The sequence below is a fragment of the Lagopus muta genome, chromosome 14 (assembly GCF_023343835.1).
Source record: "Lagopus muta isolate bLagMut1 chromosome 14, bLagMut1 primary, whole genome shotgun sequence".
In the NCBI taxonomy this organism is placed as follows: Eukaryota; Metazoa; Chordata; class Aves; order Galliformes; family Phasianidae; genus Lagopus; species Lagopus muta.
In genome coordinates, this window is record NC_064446.1 from 17,024,233 (window position 1) to 17,036,379 (window position 12,147).

General features: G+C 51.9%; 1 protein-coding gene across 3 annotated transcripts in view; it reads left to right on the top strand.

Moving 5' to 3' along the window:
* ARHGAP26 (Rho GTPase activating protein 26) overlaps window positions 1–12,147 on the top strand; it is a 107,981-nt gene that overhangs the window by 76,047 nt on the left and 19,787 nt on the right. For all 3 annotated transcript variants that reach the window (XM_048960905.1, XM_048960906.1, XM_048960907.1), the window contains exon 20: window positions 1,475–1,628. In XM_048960905.1, coding sequence (XP_048816862.1) covers window positions 1,475–1,628 — 154 coding nt within the window. The remainder of the gene's footprint in view (window positions 1–1,474; window positions 1,629–12,147) is intronic.

Consider the following 12,147-nt stretch of genomic DNA (forward strand, 5'->3'; position numbering starts at 1 on the left):
AGATTCATGGCATGCAGTTTCAGGAACTGGTAATGTGTGTTGATGCAATTATCTCATCCTTGGCATTGGCTGATCTCTGAATGACAGCCTGATCTAAATGGCGTTTGAGCCTCTTGCTGCCTTGTAAGCACTCTGACTTTGTCCAGGCAGCACAAGAACTCGATGGCACGATGAGCGATGTGACGAGGAGTGTTGGTTCGCTCCTCCCTTTGCAGCCATGTCCTTTTGGGCATGTCATCATTTTCTTTTGAAACATTGGCAGAGGGCTCACCCAGCATCCCACCTCCCTGACCCTGAGGCAGCACTGCTCCCAAGCTATTTTCCAGGCATGCAGGGTTTCCTCTCTGCTGTGTACTCAGGATCAGCTCTCCATGTAGCTCGGGAGTTTCTCTTACACTGCTTTCTCCTTCTGCAAGTATTAATTGTTGTCCTAATGCAGATGTGTAATTGGAAGGGATGTATAGTTGGATGGGCTTGAGAATAGGGGCTTCTTTGTGACCGTGTGCTTTTTAGTAGCAATTTCATCATATCAGCGTGCACAGGAGATACAATTCCTTTGAAAGATTTGTCATTAAAGGAGCACTCCTTGTGTTTTCCAGCAGTTGTCTGTCTTTCAGGAAACATCATCACAGAAGTGGCAGTTCTCTGCAGTAGAGCAGCTTTCTGTGCCATCAGTGATGATAATTGCCTCTCTCAATTACAATTGCTGCTTATACGGAAAAAGCATCTTATGAAAATGAATTAATGTGATTTTAGGTAATTCAGCACAGAAATGAGGAGGAAACCCATGCTGGGGAGGTTGCTTTGGGATGCATAATGTTTTCACACCTCAGTGTTGAAGTTACACAAATAAGAGGGGCATCTCTTAGCAGGGCAGGATGAAGGGAGATGAAGAGAGCTGAGTCCAGGCTGTGTGCAGTGAGCTGGGCAGCAGGGCAGGCCTCTCTCCTCACTGGTGTTATCAGCAGTGCTGCATGGTGGTTGTGGACCTGGGCAGGAAAGGCAGCTATTGGCTGATGTTATGTTCAGACTGAAGCACTTTTCTGTTGGGATAAACTTTAATTGGGTGATCTGTCCTTTTCTCCTTCCATAACTGTTATCCCCTCTGTGGTACCTGATTTCAGCCACAGACAAATGCATTCCTGTGTGTAGTCTCATCCCTTTCTTTCTTGGGTCATGTGGGCCTTTGGAAGTCCTTAGGAATGTAAAACATTAATATCTGAGAAAAATCAGTATTTTGTTGCTAAAAATGTTATTCGTTTAAAATGTTGTTGCATCTTCGGAAAGAGAAAAGAATAACTGTTACTTCTCATACTTCAATGCATAGTGCATAGAAAACATGCGTGGGAACTCAGTGCCTGTCTGTGGAGGTCTGGTAGGATGCTGCTGCATTTACACTGGGGCAGGAGTGGTGGGCAGGAGCCTGGCTGCCTCTGTCCTGCAACTCTTGGGGTTTTTTTTTGGTGTTTTCCAGAGGAAAACAGGAACAGCATCATCAACTCCAGCCTGGAATCCGTCATCTCTTCAAATGTAAACAGCTTCCTCAACTCCAACAGCGCGCCTCAATCCAACCTGAACTCAAGTGATCTCGAACTAGAAGTAATTAAACCCAACAGGCCAAACTCACTGTAAGTACGGTGGTAATTAGTGTTTTATAGGCTCACCGTCCTTAATCTTTAATCAGGGCTGTTTCTCGCTCTGAATCCCAGCAGTTTGTTGAAGAATGCAATTTAATGCTTTAATTTTTAATGGCCGCTCGGGGTGCGTCCTGCACGTCTCGGTCTGAGCAGTGGGATTGATGGGGGGGGGGGTTTGCTCAGCCTGCGCCTGCAGGGTGTGCTCCAAGCAGAGCCCCGCGCTGCTGTTTGAACTGCTTGACCCATCTGGAGATAACTCCAGCAAGCACAAAGGACTATTCTTCTGACTTAAATCTATGACTGTTGTCAGTGCCGTTGATCTCCAGCCAAATCTGTGCCATTGCTTCTGCTATTGCTTCCTTCATCTGAAAAGTTCAAGGGAAAAAATAGCGACCTTAGCAACGACTCCCGGGGGATGGCGGAGTTATTTGTGCAGTCCCCTGGATTTGACACAGCCTCGCACCGCGGACGGCTCTGCCATGGGGAATTTCCTTCCTGCTGTGGTCCTGCTGGGCTGCGCATTTTCCCACAGAACTCCTCTCCTGCACACATGAAGATGTGCTCTGAGCCCCGCAGCTGTGGTCCCTCGAGCCCAGGCTGATTCCCCGTGTCCACGCGGGTCTGTATGGGGTGGCCTTCCTGCCCCGTGTCCCCGTGCAGCCTGCAGCGCAGCCCCTTCTCACCAGCCCTGCAAACAGGCTCTTAGGAGCCCGCAGTGAACACTTGTGTTCAGCAGTTTCTCCTGGGTCCCCACAGAAATGGCTCGGTGCCGCTGCTGGTGCTCCTGGCCACGGCTGTCCTGCCTGGCGTGGGGTGCGGTGCTCGGGCAGCAGCATGTGCTGAAGGTAAGTGCACAACATGTGCAGAGCGGGGCTCTGGCCGTCACCCATCGGCGTCACCTCCTTCCCACCACCTCCGCTGCCCCAAACAGCCAGGCCTCGTGCCAAGGCTGCACGTTCCCTGACCTCAGTGCTGCTGGTGGCCACCGTGGGACGCCGTGATGTGGAGGTTCCTGCCCACAGGTAGGACAGCTCTGTGCTCAAAGCTGGGTTTTAAAGTTTGCTGAGATGCCTTCGTTTGTCTTTAAGTATCTGTTTTTGACTTCATTTGTGGTCCCGTGAAAATGTTATTGCTAGGTTTCCTCCGCATCGCTGCGGTAGCTGAACAGACCCAGATTGTTTTGTTCCCTTTGCTTGCAGCTGGCTCCATCTGGCCCACGGTGCTCAGCCCCACTCCAGACTGGGCAGATTGGGGGCAGCAGCAGGAGGTGTAGGTGGGACAGTTGGGGTCAGAGCAGCCTGAGTGGTGCCAGTGTCCCACAGCGCTGTCCTGTCTGCCCTGCTGTGCGAATAGCACCTGTGCAAAGCTGGCCCTGTTCCGTTAAGCAGTTACAGTGGCTGGGGCTCTGCAGTAGTTCCCAGATGCCCTTGGGCACTGAGGTCAGTTGCTGTTATCTGTTGGAGCTGTGAGTTTCCATCGCTCCGCTGTAGTTACAGGAGCAGCAGTGCGGGTGCGTGGCAGCAGGCAGGCTGTGTTGCTGCCTTGCTCTTGGTGCTTCCTCAGCTCTGTGCCAAGCCCTCTGCCAGACCTGTAAGACCCATCGTGGAGCTCCTCTTCAGGAGTTTGTTGTTTTCTTGCATTCTTCACTGTTTTCTTTGAGTTTCTGGCTTTGGGTCAGGGCTGCCCCGTCCTGTCTCAAGGCCAGGGCAGCTCACTGCGCTGTGGTGTCAGTGCCTGTAGCACAGCAGCTGCAGAGCCCCAGGTGTGAGGAGGATGGGAAGCCCTGCTTTCCTCCTGTAGAGAAAAAAGGATTTCTTTTTGAACAAAGAACTCCTTAAGAGAGCAAGCAAGGAATCCTGGATGTGGTGCTTCCTTCCATAAAGCGGCAACAGCACAGCTTAGTAAATTAAAGACTACCCCAAAACAGAATTGATTTTGTTCTTTTTTTTTTTTTTTGGTGTCTAAAGTTACCATTGAAACAGAGGAGCTGCTGGACACTGCATGCAGCCATCGCTGACCACAGCCTTTTACCTCTTTGCTTTGCTGCTGTCTAACAGGCAGGTTTGGTGCCGTTGCTGCTGGTGGATGGGCTTGGTGCCATTGGTTGCCCTGTCTCAGGCCCCCGGCCGATGTGGGCATGGTGACCCTGGTTTATTCACTTCTCATATGTTTCTGCTTACATGAGTTAGAACTGATAACTGCTGATCTCAATAGACTTGTTGGAGTAAAGTCAGTTGTGTCCAGAGGAGGACAGCGGAGCTGTGAGGGGTCTGGAGCACGCATCCTATGGGAAGCAGCTGAGGGAACGGAGGTTTTCTAACCTGAATAATTCTGTGGTTCAGTGGTGAAGAATTACAAATGCAGGGGGGTTTCTTGATTTTGTTTTGCTGCAGTGAGCCCTGATCCATTGCGAGGTGGCCTTAAAACGTGGCATTAAATAACTGAGTGCTGTCTGTGGGGGTGGAGACGTGTGAGCTTTGTGCACCCGGCTCCCCATCCCAGCAGTGAGCGGTGCCGTGCTCTCAGGCCTGCTCTGTGCTCCTGCTGCTCACATCTCCTGCAGAGCAGCCGCTCTGCCTGTGCCTGCATGTCAGGGGTTTGCCTTCCTCAGTCCTGGTCCTCCATCACCAGCCTGGAGGGAAATAGTTCAGCTGTGGGACGAAGGCTCTTCCTTCCCAGCCACCAATCAGGGTTTTACTATGGGAATGCGCTGATTTATTGGGGCTGGGTTTATTTTTATGGAAGAAGCGCTCGGGGTGGGAGCTGTGCTGTGAGTCAGCAGGGCTGCTCCCCGCCAGGCGCTGTCGCTGGGCACGAGGGAGCGGAGCAGCTGCCTGCTGCCACCCCTGCATGGGCGCTTCTTTCTTTTGAAACGATCTCTGGTTTTCTTCACTTTTGACGTTGCAGAAAGCTGCTTTAGAAGACGTGGCAGAAAAGCCTGTGTTTCTACCACCGATGGATCCTTCAGCTGCAATGGGGGAAGTTTTCGAAGTAAACTGTGTGATCACGGTGATTTAAAAGTGTGGTTATTAAAATCCTCCAAGCGAGCACCTCGCTCTGGTGGTGTGGAGATGCATTCCTGTGGGGCTGTGGCTCGGTCCCTGCAGAAGACCGCAGGAGCTGTTTTTCAGCTGGTCATGCTGGGCTGACAGCCTGCTTGGTGCCTGCCTCCTGTTTCTTGTTCTCTCTTTATTTCCTGGCCTTGTCTGTACCCCGTGCAGGCAGCTGGGGTCTGCAGGCAGCAGGAAGCTGGCCGTGCTCTGGGTGTGTGCAGCTGAGCAGGGCTGGGTGCTGTAGGCTGGCTCGGTGGCCTTTGCTTGCATGTGTAGTGAGTTCAGTGCCTGGGTGTGCAGCCGCTGCTGCGTGGCACTGCTGCTGCGTTGCACTGCTGCTGGGTGATGCTGCTCCTGCTGCTGGGTACTGGAGTCTGTAAAATCAAGGGCGGCTGGGGCTCACTGGATACTGTGGATGGAGCAGCAAGGGTTTCAGTTTCTCCTCTCTTGGCAATTTCTTTCTGTGCGTGACTGTTCTGGAGGTGAGGTGGGGCCAGCTGATTTTCTCCATGTAACCAGACAGGCGGGATTTTTTGTACTGCAACTCCACAAAGTCATCAGCCTGAGCTCTTGTGACTGTGAGCGTGCAACTATGCCCAGGGGGCTTCTGCCTTCCCTTTCAGAAGGAGAGCTTTGCACCACAAGCACAGGGTGCCTGCCACTCTCCGGGCGCTGTGTGCCCAGCAAACAGCACCGTGCTATGGGAGGAGAACGCTTCTCCCTTCCTGGAGTCCTTGGCTGTGTTTTTGCAGTGCTGTTTCCCAATGGTAGCTCTGAGCATTTATTTTATCACCTCCCACCCTTTTTAATGTTTTGCTGCCAGTGAAGAATGTTCCACTGCTTCTGATACAATAAAGTACAGCCCAGCAGTACTTCTGGGATGGTTCTAAGTCACATGGAAATTTCCAAACAGTTACTTCTTAGAGTTTTCTAATGCACTCTTAGGGATAGTTGATTTCTGAAGTTACAAAACCCTCCATGTGTTATTGAGCAGTGTTCTCAGAGACAAAAGCTCCCATTTCTGGGCCGCCTGTATGGCAGCGTGCCTGGGGACCCGGCCAGCACTCGTGGGACCTGGCAGCTATGGGAGGGTCGTGCAGAACTGCTCTGCCCTCAGCCCTGAGCATCAGAGAGGGGCTCTGGGGACATCCGCAGAGCGTGGGTTGAAGGCAGCAGTGGACTTTGCCTTGCTTTGTTGGACTGTGTTGTGCCGTGCTTGTTGTGCTGCGCCATGTCATGCCATCCCTGCCATGCTGTGCCGTTCTGTGCTTTGCCTGGTGCCCTCACTGGAGCACTGCAGGCAGCACATGGCTCCACAGCTCTCTGAGTGGTGACAGGGCAATTCAATCCCAGGGATAATTTTAGAGCAGGTTGTGAGGCTGTCCTTTCGTGAGGACACCGCAGCTCCGGCCATCGCAGGCGGGCGCTGGGCAGGGAGCAGGGGCAGGCTGTCCTCATACGCCTTGTCCACGCTGGGCATCCGTCCTGGCACAGCGCTGGGGTGAGCCTGGCTGCAGAGCCAAGCACGAGGCTTCCAAGGCACAGCCGGGCACTTGGAATCATGAAAGCCCCACAGGAGCCCCTTGGTTTGGGATGGAGGCCAGGAGCTGCCCAGCTCACCCCAAACTCTGGGAGCCGGCGTATGGAAGTGGGGGCTGCGGCTGCCGGGGGTGGAAGCAGAGCTGGGGGGCCCTTTGGGGGCCCAGGGAAAACCACAGAGCCTGAAGAGCAGGAACCACCGCGGTTGTGAAGCATGGAGGTGGGGCAGGAGGATTTACCTGAGCAGAGCAGGCACAAAAATGCACGTTTTTCTGTGAGGTGCGACCGGAGCGTCAGTGGTGTGGGTGGCTGTCTCCAAAAATACCAGACACACAGCTTTGGGTTAGCTTTGTTTTTCGCAAATCCCAAGAAGGTACCTGCCAGCAGGACATGGGAAGGCATCCCCAGGCTGGGAGCTTAGCCACGCACAGATGGAAGTGATGGAGTTAAAGCTGTGTTACGGCCCTGGTGCCTTCAAGGCTTTGTGGCTTCTGTCAGAGCATCGAGCACATGGAAGTGCATGGAGTGGGTAGTGGGCTGGCATGAAATGCTGCCTGCCCCCCTGGGATGGCTGGCCCTTAGATCACTGTCCCATTGGGGTTGCTGTCCCACTGGGGTGGCTGAGTGATCCTGTGCCTTCTTTGCCCTGGGGACTCCAGCTTTAGGGAATCATGGCTTTGGGAAACTTGGGTTTAGTCGTCATGTTTCTGTTCGCATTTTACTTTATTTACTTATTGACCAAGTATGGCTATTTCTTTTCCTCCATGGATATGGAAAGAAATGAGGAGCAGACCTAAGGTCTAGTGGTCATGAAATAAATAGCCCAATTAGTGTGAGGAAGAAAGGTTATTCCCATGTGCTTTTGATTTACAGGACCAGAATGAATTTTCACTGGACATCTCAGTGTTCTCCATCCCATGCTGGCACTGCCTCATCGCCATGCTCTGCTCCGGGGTCCTTGGGGATCCCAAATCTGCGTCCAGCAGCAGATAATCAGAGTAGCATCACTGAATGGCAAATGGTGATATTTGTTGGAATAAATAGTCTCTTAAAAATGCAAACAGCTTCAGCAATTATCAGTTGTAACACATATAAGCAGAAACACATGAGCAGTGAGTAGACCTTTAAAAGCTGCTGGTTCCTTGCAGAATTGAAGTCACTTTTTCCACTCTGAAAAATAACTCTATAAACATGACACAGCCTTATTCAGCAGCTCTGTCGCCCGTTCTTGCTCCGAAGGCAGCAAAAGTGAAGTGGTTCGGTGTTTTGTTGATTCTGTTTTCACTTTTGTGGAGTCGTCAGTAGTAGGAGAAAAGCGAACCTTTCCTGCACCGTGCTTCGTTGGTCAAAGCAGTGTAAGGACAAACCCTGATTTCAGGAGTGGTGCAACTGCGTGGCTGGCAGTGATATCAGCCAGGTGTGAAGGTCAGCAGCTCTGAAGGAGAGAAGCTGAGTTTCTGGGTGCTGTGTGAAGTTGGCAGTGGGAAGAAACTTCTTTTATTTGTGAAAGGACCCCCCAGAAGGCACAAAGAGAACGTGGCGGGGGGGCACTTGCAGGCCGTGAATGCCCAGGAACTCTTTGCAGCTTTTATTTCATTCACTGCAGCAAGCTGTGAGCCAGGACCCTGTTGTTTTCTATGCAGCACTTGGCGAAGCTGCAGCTGGGAGGTTGTGAGTGTAGGAGCTTCTGGAGTGCGGCTGCCAGCAGTGCCCAAGCAGCCCTCTGTAGAGCAGTGCCCTGTAGGGCATAATGCATGTCTAGTTGGGTGTGAAGGAACCTGAGGTGCAGCAGCCAGCAGTGCTGCCCTCAGTGTGCAGCTGGGGTCCCCATCCCTACAAGTAAATCTTGTCTTTATACCCCAGATCTGGCTGCAAGGTCTTGAATGGCAGCTGATCCCATGCGTTGGGTTTCCAGCTAGGAAAGTGTTCCTGCAGCTCCTGATCCCGAGGGGGTGTCATGGGGGTCATTGGGATGCAGTGTCTGAGAGGTGCTTATCGGTCACTGCCACGTTTTTCATGCCTTCAAGAAGTGAATGGTGATGGTTGGTAAGCAAGAGGTGCTCTCAGCAGGCAGCGTCTGGCTGGCTTAGCAAGGGGCCGTGCCATCTGTGTCAGCTGGTGCTTCTGCTCAGGGCACTGAGGAGCAGGATGGTGCTGAGGGCCGTGCCCAGCAGGGTGTGCGCAGGTATCGGGAGCCCCTGCTGTCCTTCTGTCCTTGCCTGCTCCTGGCAGAACCTCTTGCAGCCTTCTGCTGAAGATGCAGACGTCCCCACAGCCTGCAAAGTTGCTGTAATTGTGAGCCCGCCTGAGCAGAGACCCAGTGCTGTGCAGACCCCAGTGCAGGTGAGGCACAGCACAGCTGTGGGTCGGTGCTCAGGAGTGGGGATCGTTTATTGCTCAAAGCAGAAACTGCACATCTTCTGGTTTTCACACTTGAAAACAGGCCCTGAAATTCCCAGTCTGTCGCTTGGCTTATTCCAGATGACATCATATTCCAAGTATCTTATGACTTATTTACTTTTTTGGGTGTCTGTGTTTGTTTTAGTGAAGCAGCTTTGACTTGGGAGTCCCACGTTCTGCCTGCAGTCAGACAGCTCCGTAGGCTTTGGGGACTTGGGGCTCTGGCAGGCATCCTTACAGCTGTTCCTTCAAAGGCACGAGCAGCACGCTCAGGAGACTGCAGAGATGTGCTGCAGGCATAGCTGCTGAGGGTGGTGCGTTTTGAATCTGCGTTCACACACACGTAGACAGCCGTCTGTATTTATTGGTATGTATAGTTTTCATAGGGTTTTTTTTGTGTGTTGCACTTAAATAATCCTGGATTTATTTTAGAAGCATTTATATGCTTTCAGAAAGCATGTTAAGACGCATGAAAAAGGAGCCTGTAGGCCACAAGAGCAGCGATCTTGTTTGGGAAGAGCAGAGGGAAATGACAAACTTCCATTGAGGTGCATTTGGGTTGCTGGCTCTGTGCTCTGGGGGGCAGCCCAGGGTGGGGGTTGCTCTGCTTTTCTGCCCTGTGTGTTTTCCATTTGCCCAGGAGTTTGGCATAACCACTTCTCAGACCTTCAGCTCTTTGACTTTTCTGTTGGCTCCTGGTCTAGAAACTTTCCACCGGCTGAACTTGAAAATTAGGCCAAATATTCTCATAAAGTCTCCAGTTTTGTAGCTAGCCCCATGTGAACTAGCAGCCATTCATCAACGTATTTTCTATGTGCTCATCCATTAGAAGAGAGACAATTCAGCAGTGTCCCTTTTACTAATGCGTGCAGAAACCTCTCCTCAGCAGGAATAGAGTGTGTGGCTGCTTTCAGCCTGCAGCTGAGCCGTAACCTCAACGTCCTCCTGGGATGGTAGTGCCCTGCAGGCAGTCACAGCGGGACAGTGGGACAGCAGGACAGTGGGACAGCAGGACAGTGGGACTGTGGGACAGTGGGACAGTGTGTGCAGGCTCCAGCCCTCTCCAGCTCCCTGCAGCTCCCCGCAGCGCTGCTTCCCAGGAGACTTCTTAGAAGATTCTGCTTTTGAACTGTGCTGCTCTGTTTATGTGATTTGCTCTGGGAACATCTGAGGGTGCTTCTCACAAACTGAATGAGATTAGAATGGTGCGGCCCCCTCCAAGAGATCTAAAAAAGCACCTCAGACTTCAGCATCGCAAGCTGCTTAAAAGACAGCTTTTCTGAAAGCCCGGAGAAGAAAATACATTCACTGCACTTTCATTGCTTTCTTAATTCATATAATTAGTGTGGAGATAGCTGCATGGCTGTATTTTCTTCAAAGATACTGCTTCAGACAAATATTGGCTAATGGAAATTTCACCTTCAAATAAAGCGGTATTTGAAAATACATGGAGGCCATTGTGGGGAAATGGATGCAGGAATCAAAGATGCTACAACAAGGCATTCCTCAGGCAGCTGGAGGAGCAGCACGGGAATGGTGCAGCACTGAGCATCTCCAGCAGCACTGCTCTCCTCCCCAGCCCTCCTCTGCTGCCTGTGAGCTCTGGGCTGAGTCTCCTGAAAGTGCTCCCAGCCAACTCTTTTATTGAGCCTGCTGAAAGCAAAGCGATAGTAAATTAGCTCTCTGCCACCTATAAATGTCACTGGAAACAAAATATTTTACAGACCCAGCTGAATGCATTCTTAGGTTCCTCATTCTGTGGGCAGATTTAATTCAGAGCTAAGGATGCAGCCCAGACTTTGCTTGGCAGAACCTTTTATGAGCGTGGGATGCTCCTGCAGGGCACTGGGTGCTGTGGGTGCTGGGTGCTGTCTCCAGGAGTGCTGCCAGGCTCTGGTTTCCCTGCAGAAAGCAGCAATTTTCTTGGAGGGGCTGGGGGAGCGTGGGGCCACCGTTCATAAAGACCTTTCTCCTCTGAAAGAAGATCCAGGTGCCTAATTAACTTCATAAATGAGCTGGAGCTGTGAGGCCACCACTTTGCCATGAAGTGAAGGTAACCTGATCTCTGCAGCCCTTTCTGCCTGGGTAAGGGATCCTGCCCACGATTAATTCGCTCTCACCTGCTTTCCGTCCAGCTGCATTCTGGCTGTGCACAAAGCCGGTGTGCAGACACTGTTGACAGGGCTGTGCTAAGCTGGGAAATTATCAGCAGCATAAGAACCGTGGCCAATTACTGGGCTGTGCACTGCATCACTGCCTGCCTGGCCTGCCCTGGGTCACAGAGCTGTGGGTGCTGCCCTTCATGTCTGAGGGCTGGGGGGCACACGGGGGGAACCCTGGGGGGGAGTGGTACCACTTCAGCTTTGCTGCTGTCTGTGCTGCACTTGGAAAAACACTAAAGGAGGTGGCAGTGGAGAGGAAGGTGCCCTGGGAGATCAGCCTGTTGTGGTCACACTGCGGGTGGCTCGGGGACCTCTGAGTTTCCTAAGGACTCCGTTCTTGCGGGAACAACCCACAGTGAAACCTCAGAGAGCGCAGGGAACGTTACAGGTGGAAGTGCAGAAATAGCCAGCCAAGAAGTGAATGCCTCAACCCTGGGGATGAGTGCATTCCTCATCCCTGGGGGTGCCCTGGGCCAGGCTGGAGGGGGCCTGGGGCAGCCTGAGCTGGGGGGCACCCAGCCTGCAGCAGGGGTGTGCTGGGTGGTCTCTAAGGTCTCTTGCAGCCTGAGCCCTTCTCTGATTCTGTGAATTGTTCATGTTAACATTGCCTGTGTTTGGTTAATGGGAATGGAGAAGAGGCTGCATCTGTGCCTGGGCAGCAGTGAGGAAGCCAGGCTGTCGGTGGGCAGGCAGCAGCGTGCGTAGCACCCAGCTGTGCTGCAGCTGGAGAGCAGAGCTGACTGGTTAGAGCTGCACAGGCAAAAGTGTTAATGCAAAGCTTGGGTTTTTTGAGCAAAAAAGGGAAAACCCTAACTCTTCTTTTTAACATAAAAATGATCACGTTGGATCATTTCACAGGTGTAGTTTTGGGGTGCAGTGTTCTGATCCGCTCTGTATAACGTGTTTGCATAATACTTGCAAAACATGAGGCACTGAGGAACAGAAGTCAGGCAGATCCAGAAAATGAGGAATAGTGTTGTGCTCATCCATTGCTCTCCATCACTTCCACAGGCCAAAATAATCCCCGCTGCTTTTCCCAGCCTGCCTGCCTTAGTGTGCAGGTGTTGGTGCTCTGTGCTGCATGAGCAGAGTGTGCATGGCAATGAAACCCAGCATTCCAGCTGGTGAACGCTGAAACAAATGTGGTTTGTTTTGTGATAGGATTTGAATCTACAAGTGGCCTTCTATCAGATTATGCAAGGATGTTGACTAGCAAGCAGTGATTTTTTTTTTTTTAATGTGGAAAATAGCTTTTCTGAATATTTCTAGAAATGACTGAAAAAGTGGAAGGGGCTGTGCTGCCTTTCTGCCTCCGGGGTGCTGGCAGTGGCAGCTCATGGCGTTGGTGCTGCAGTG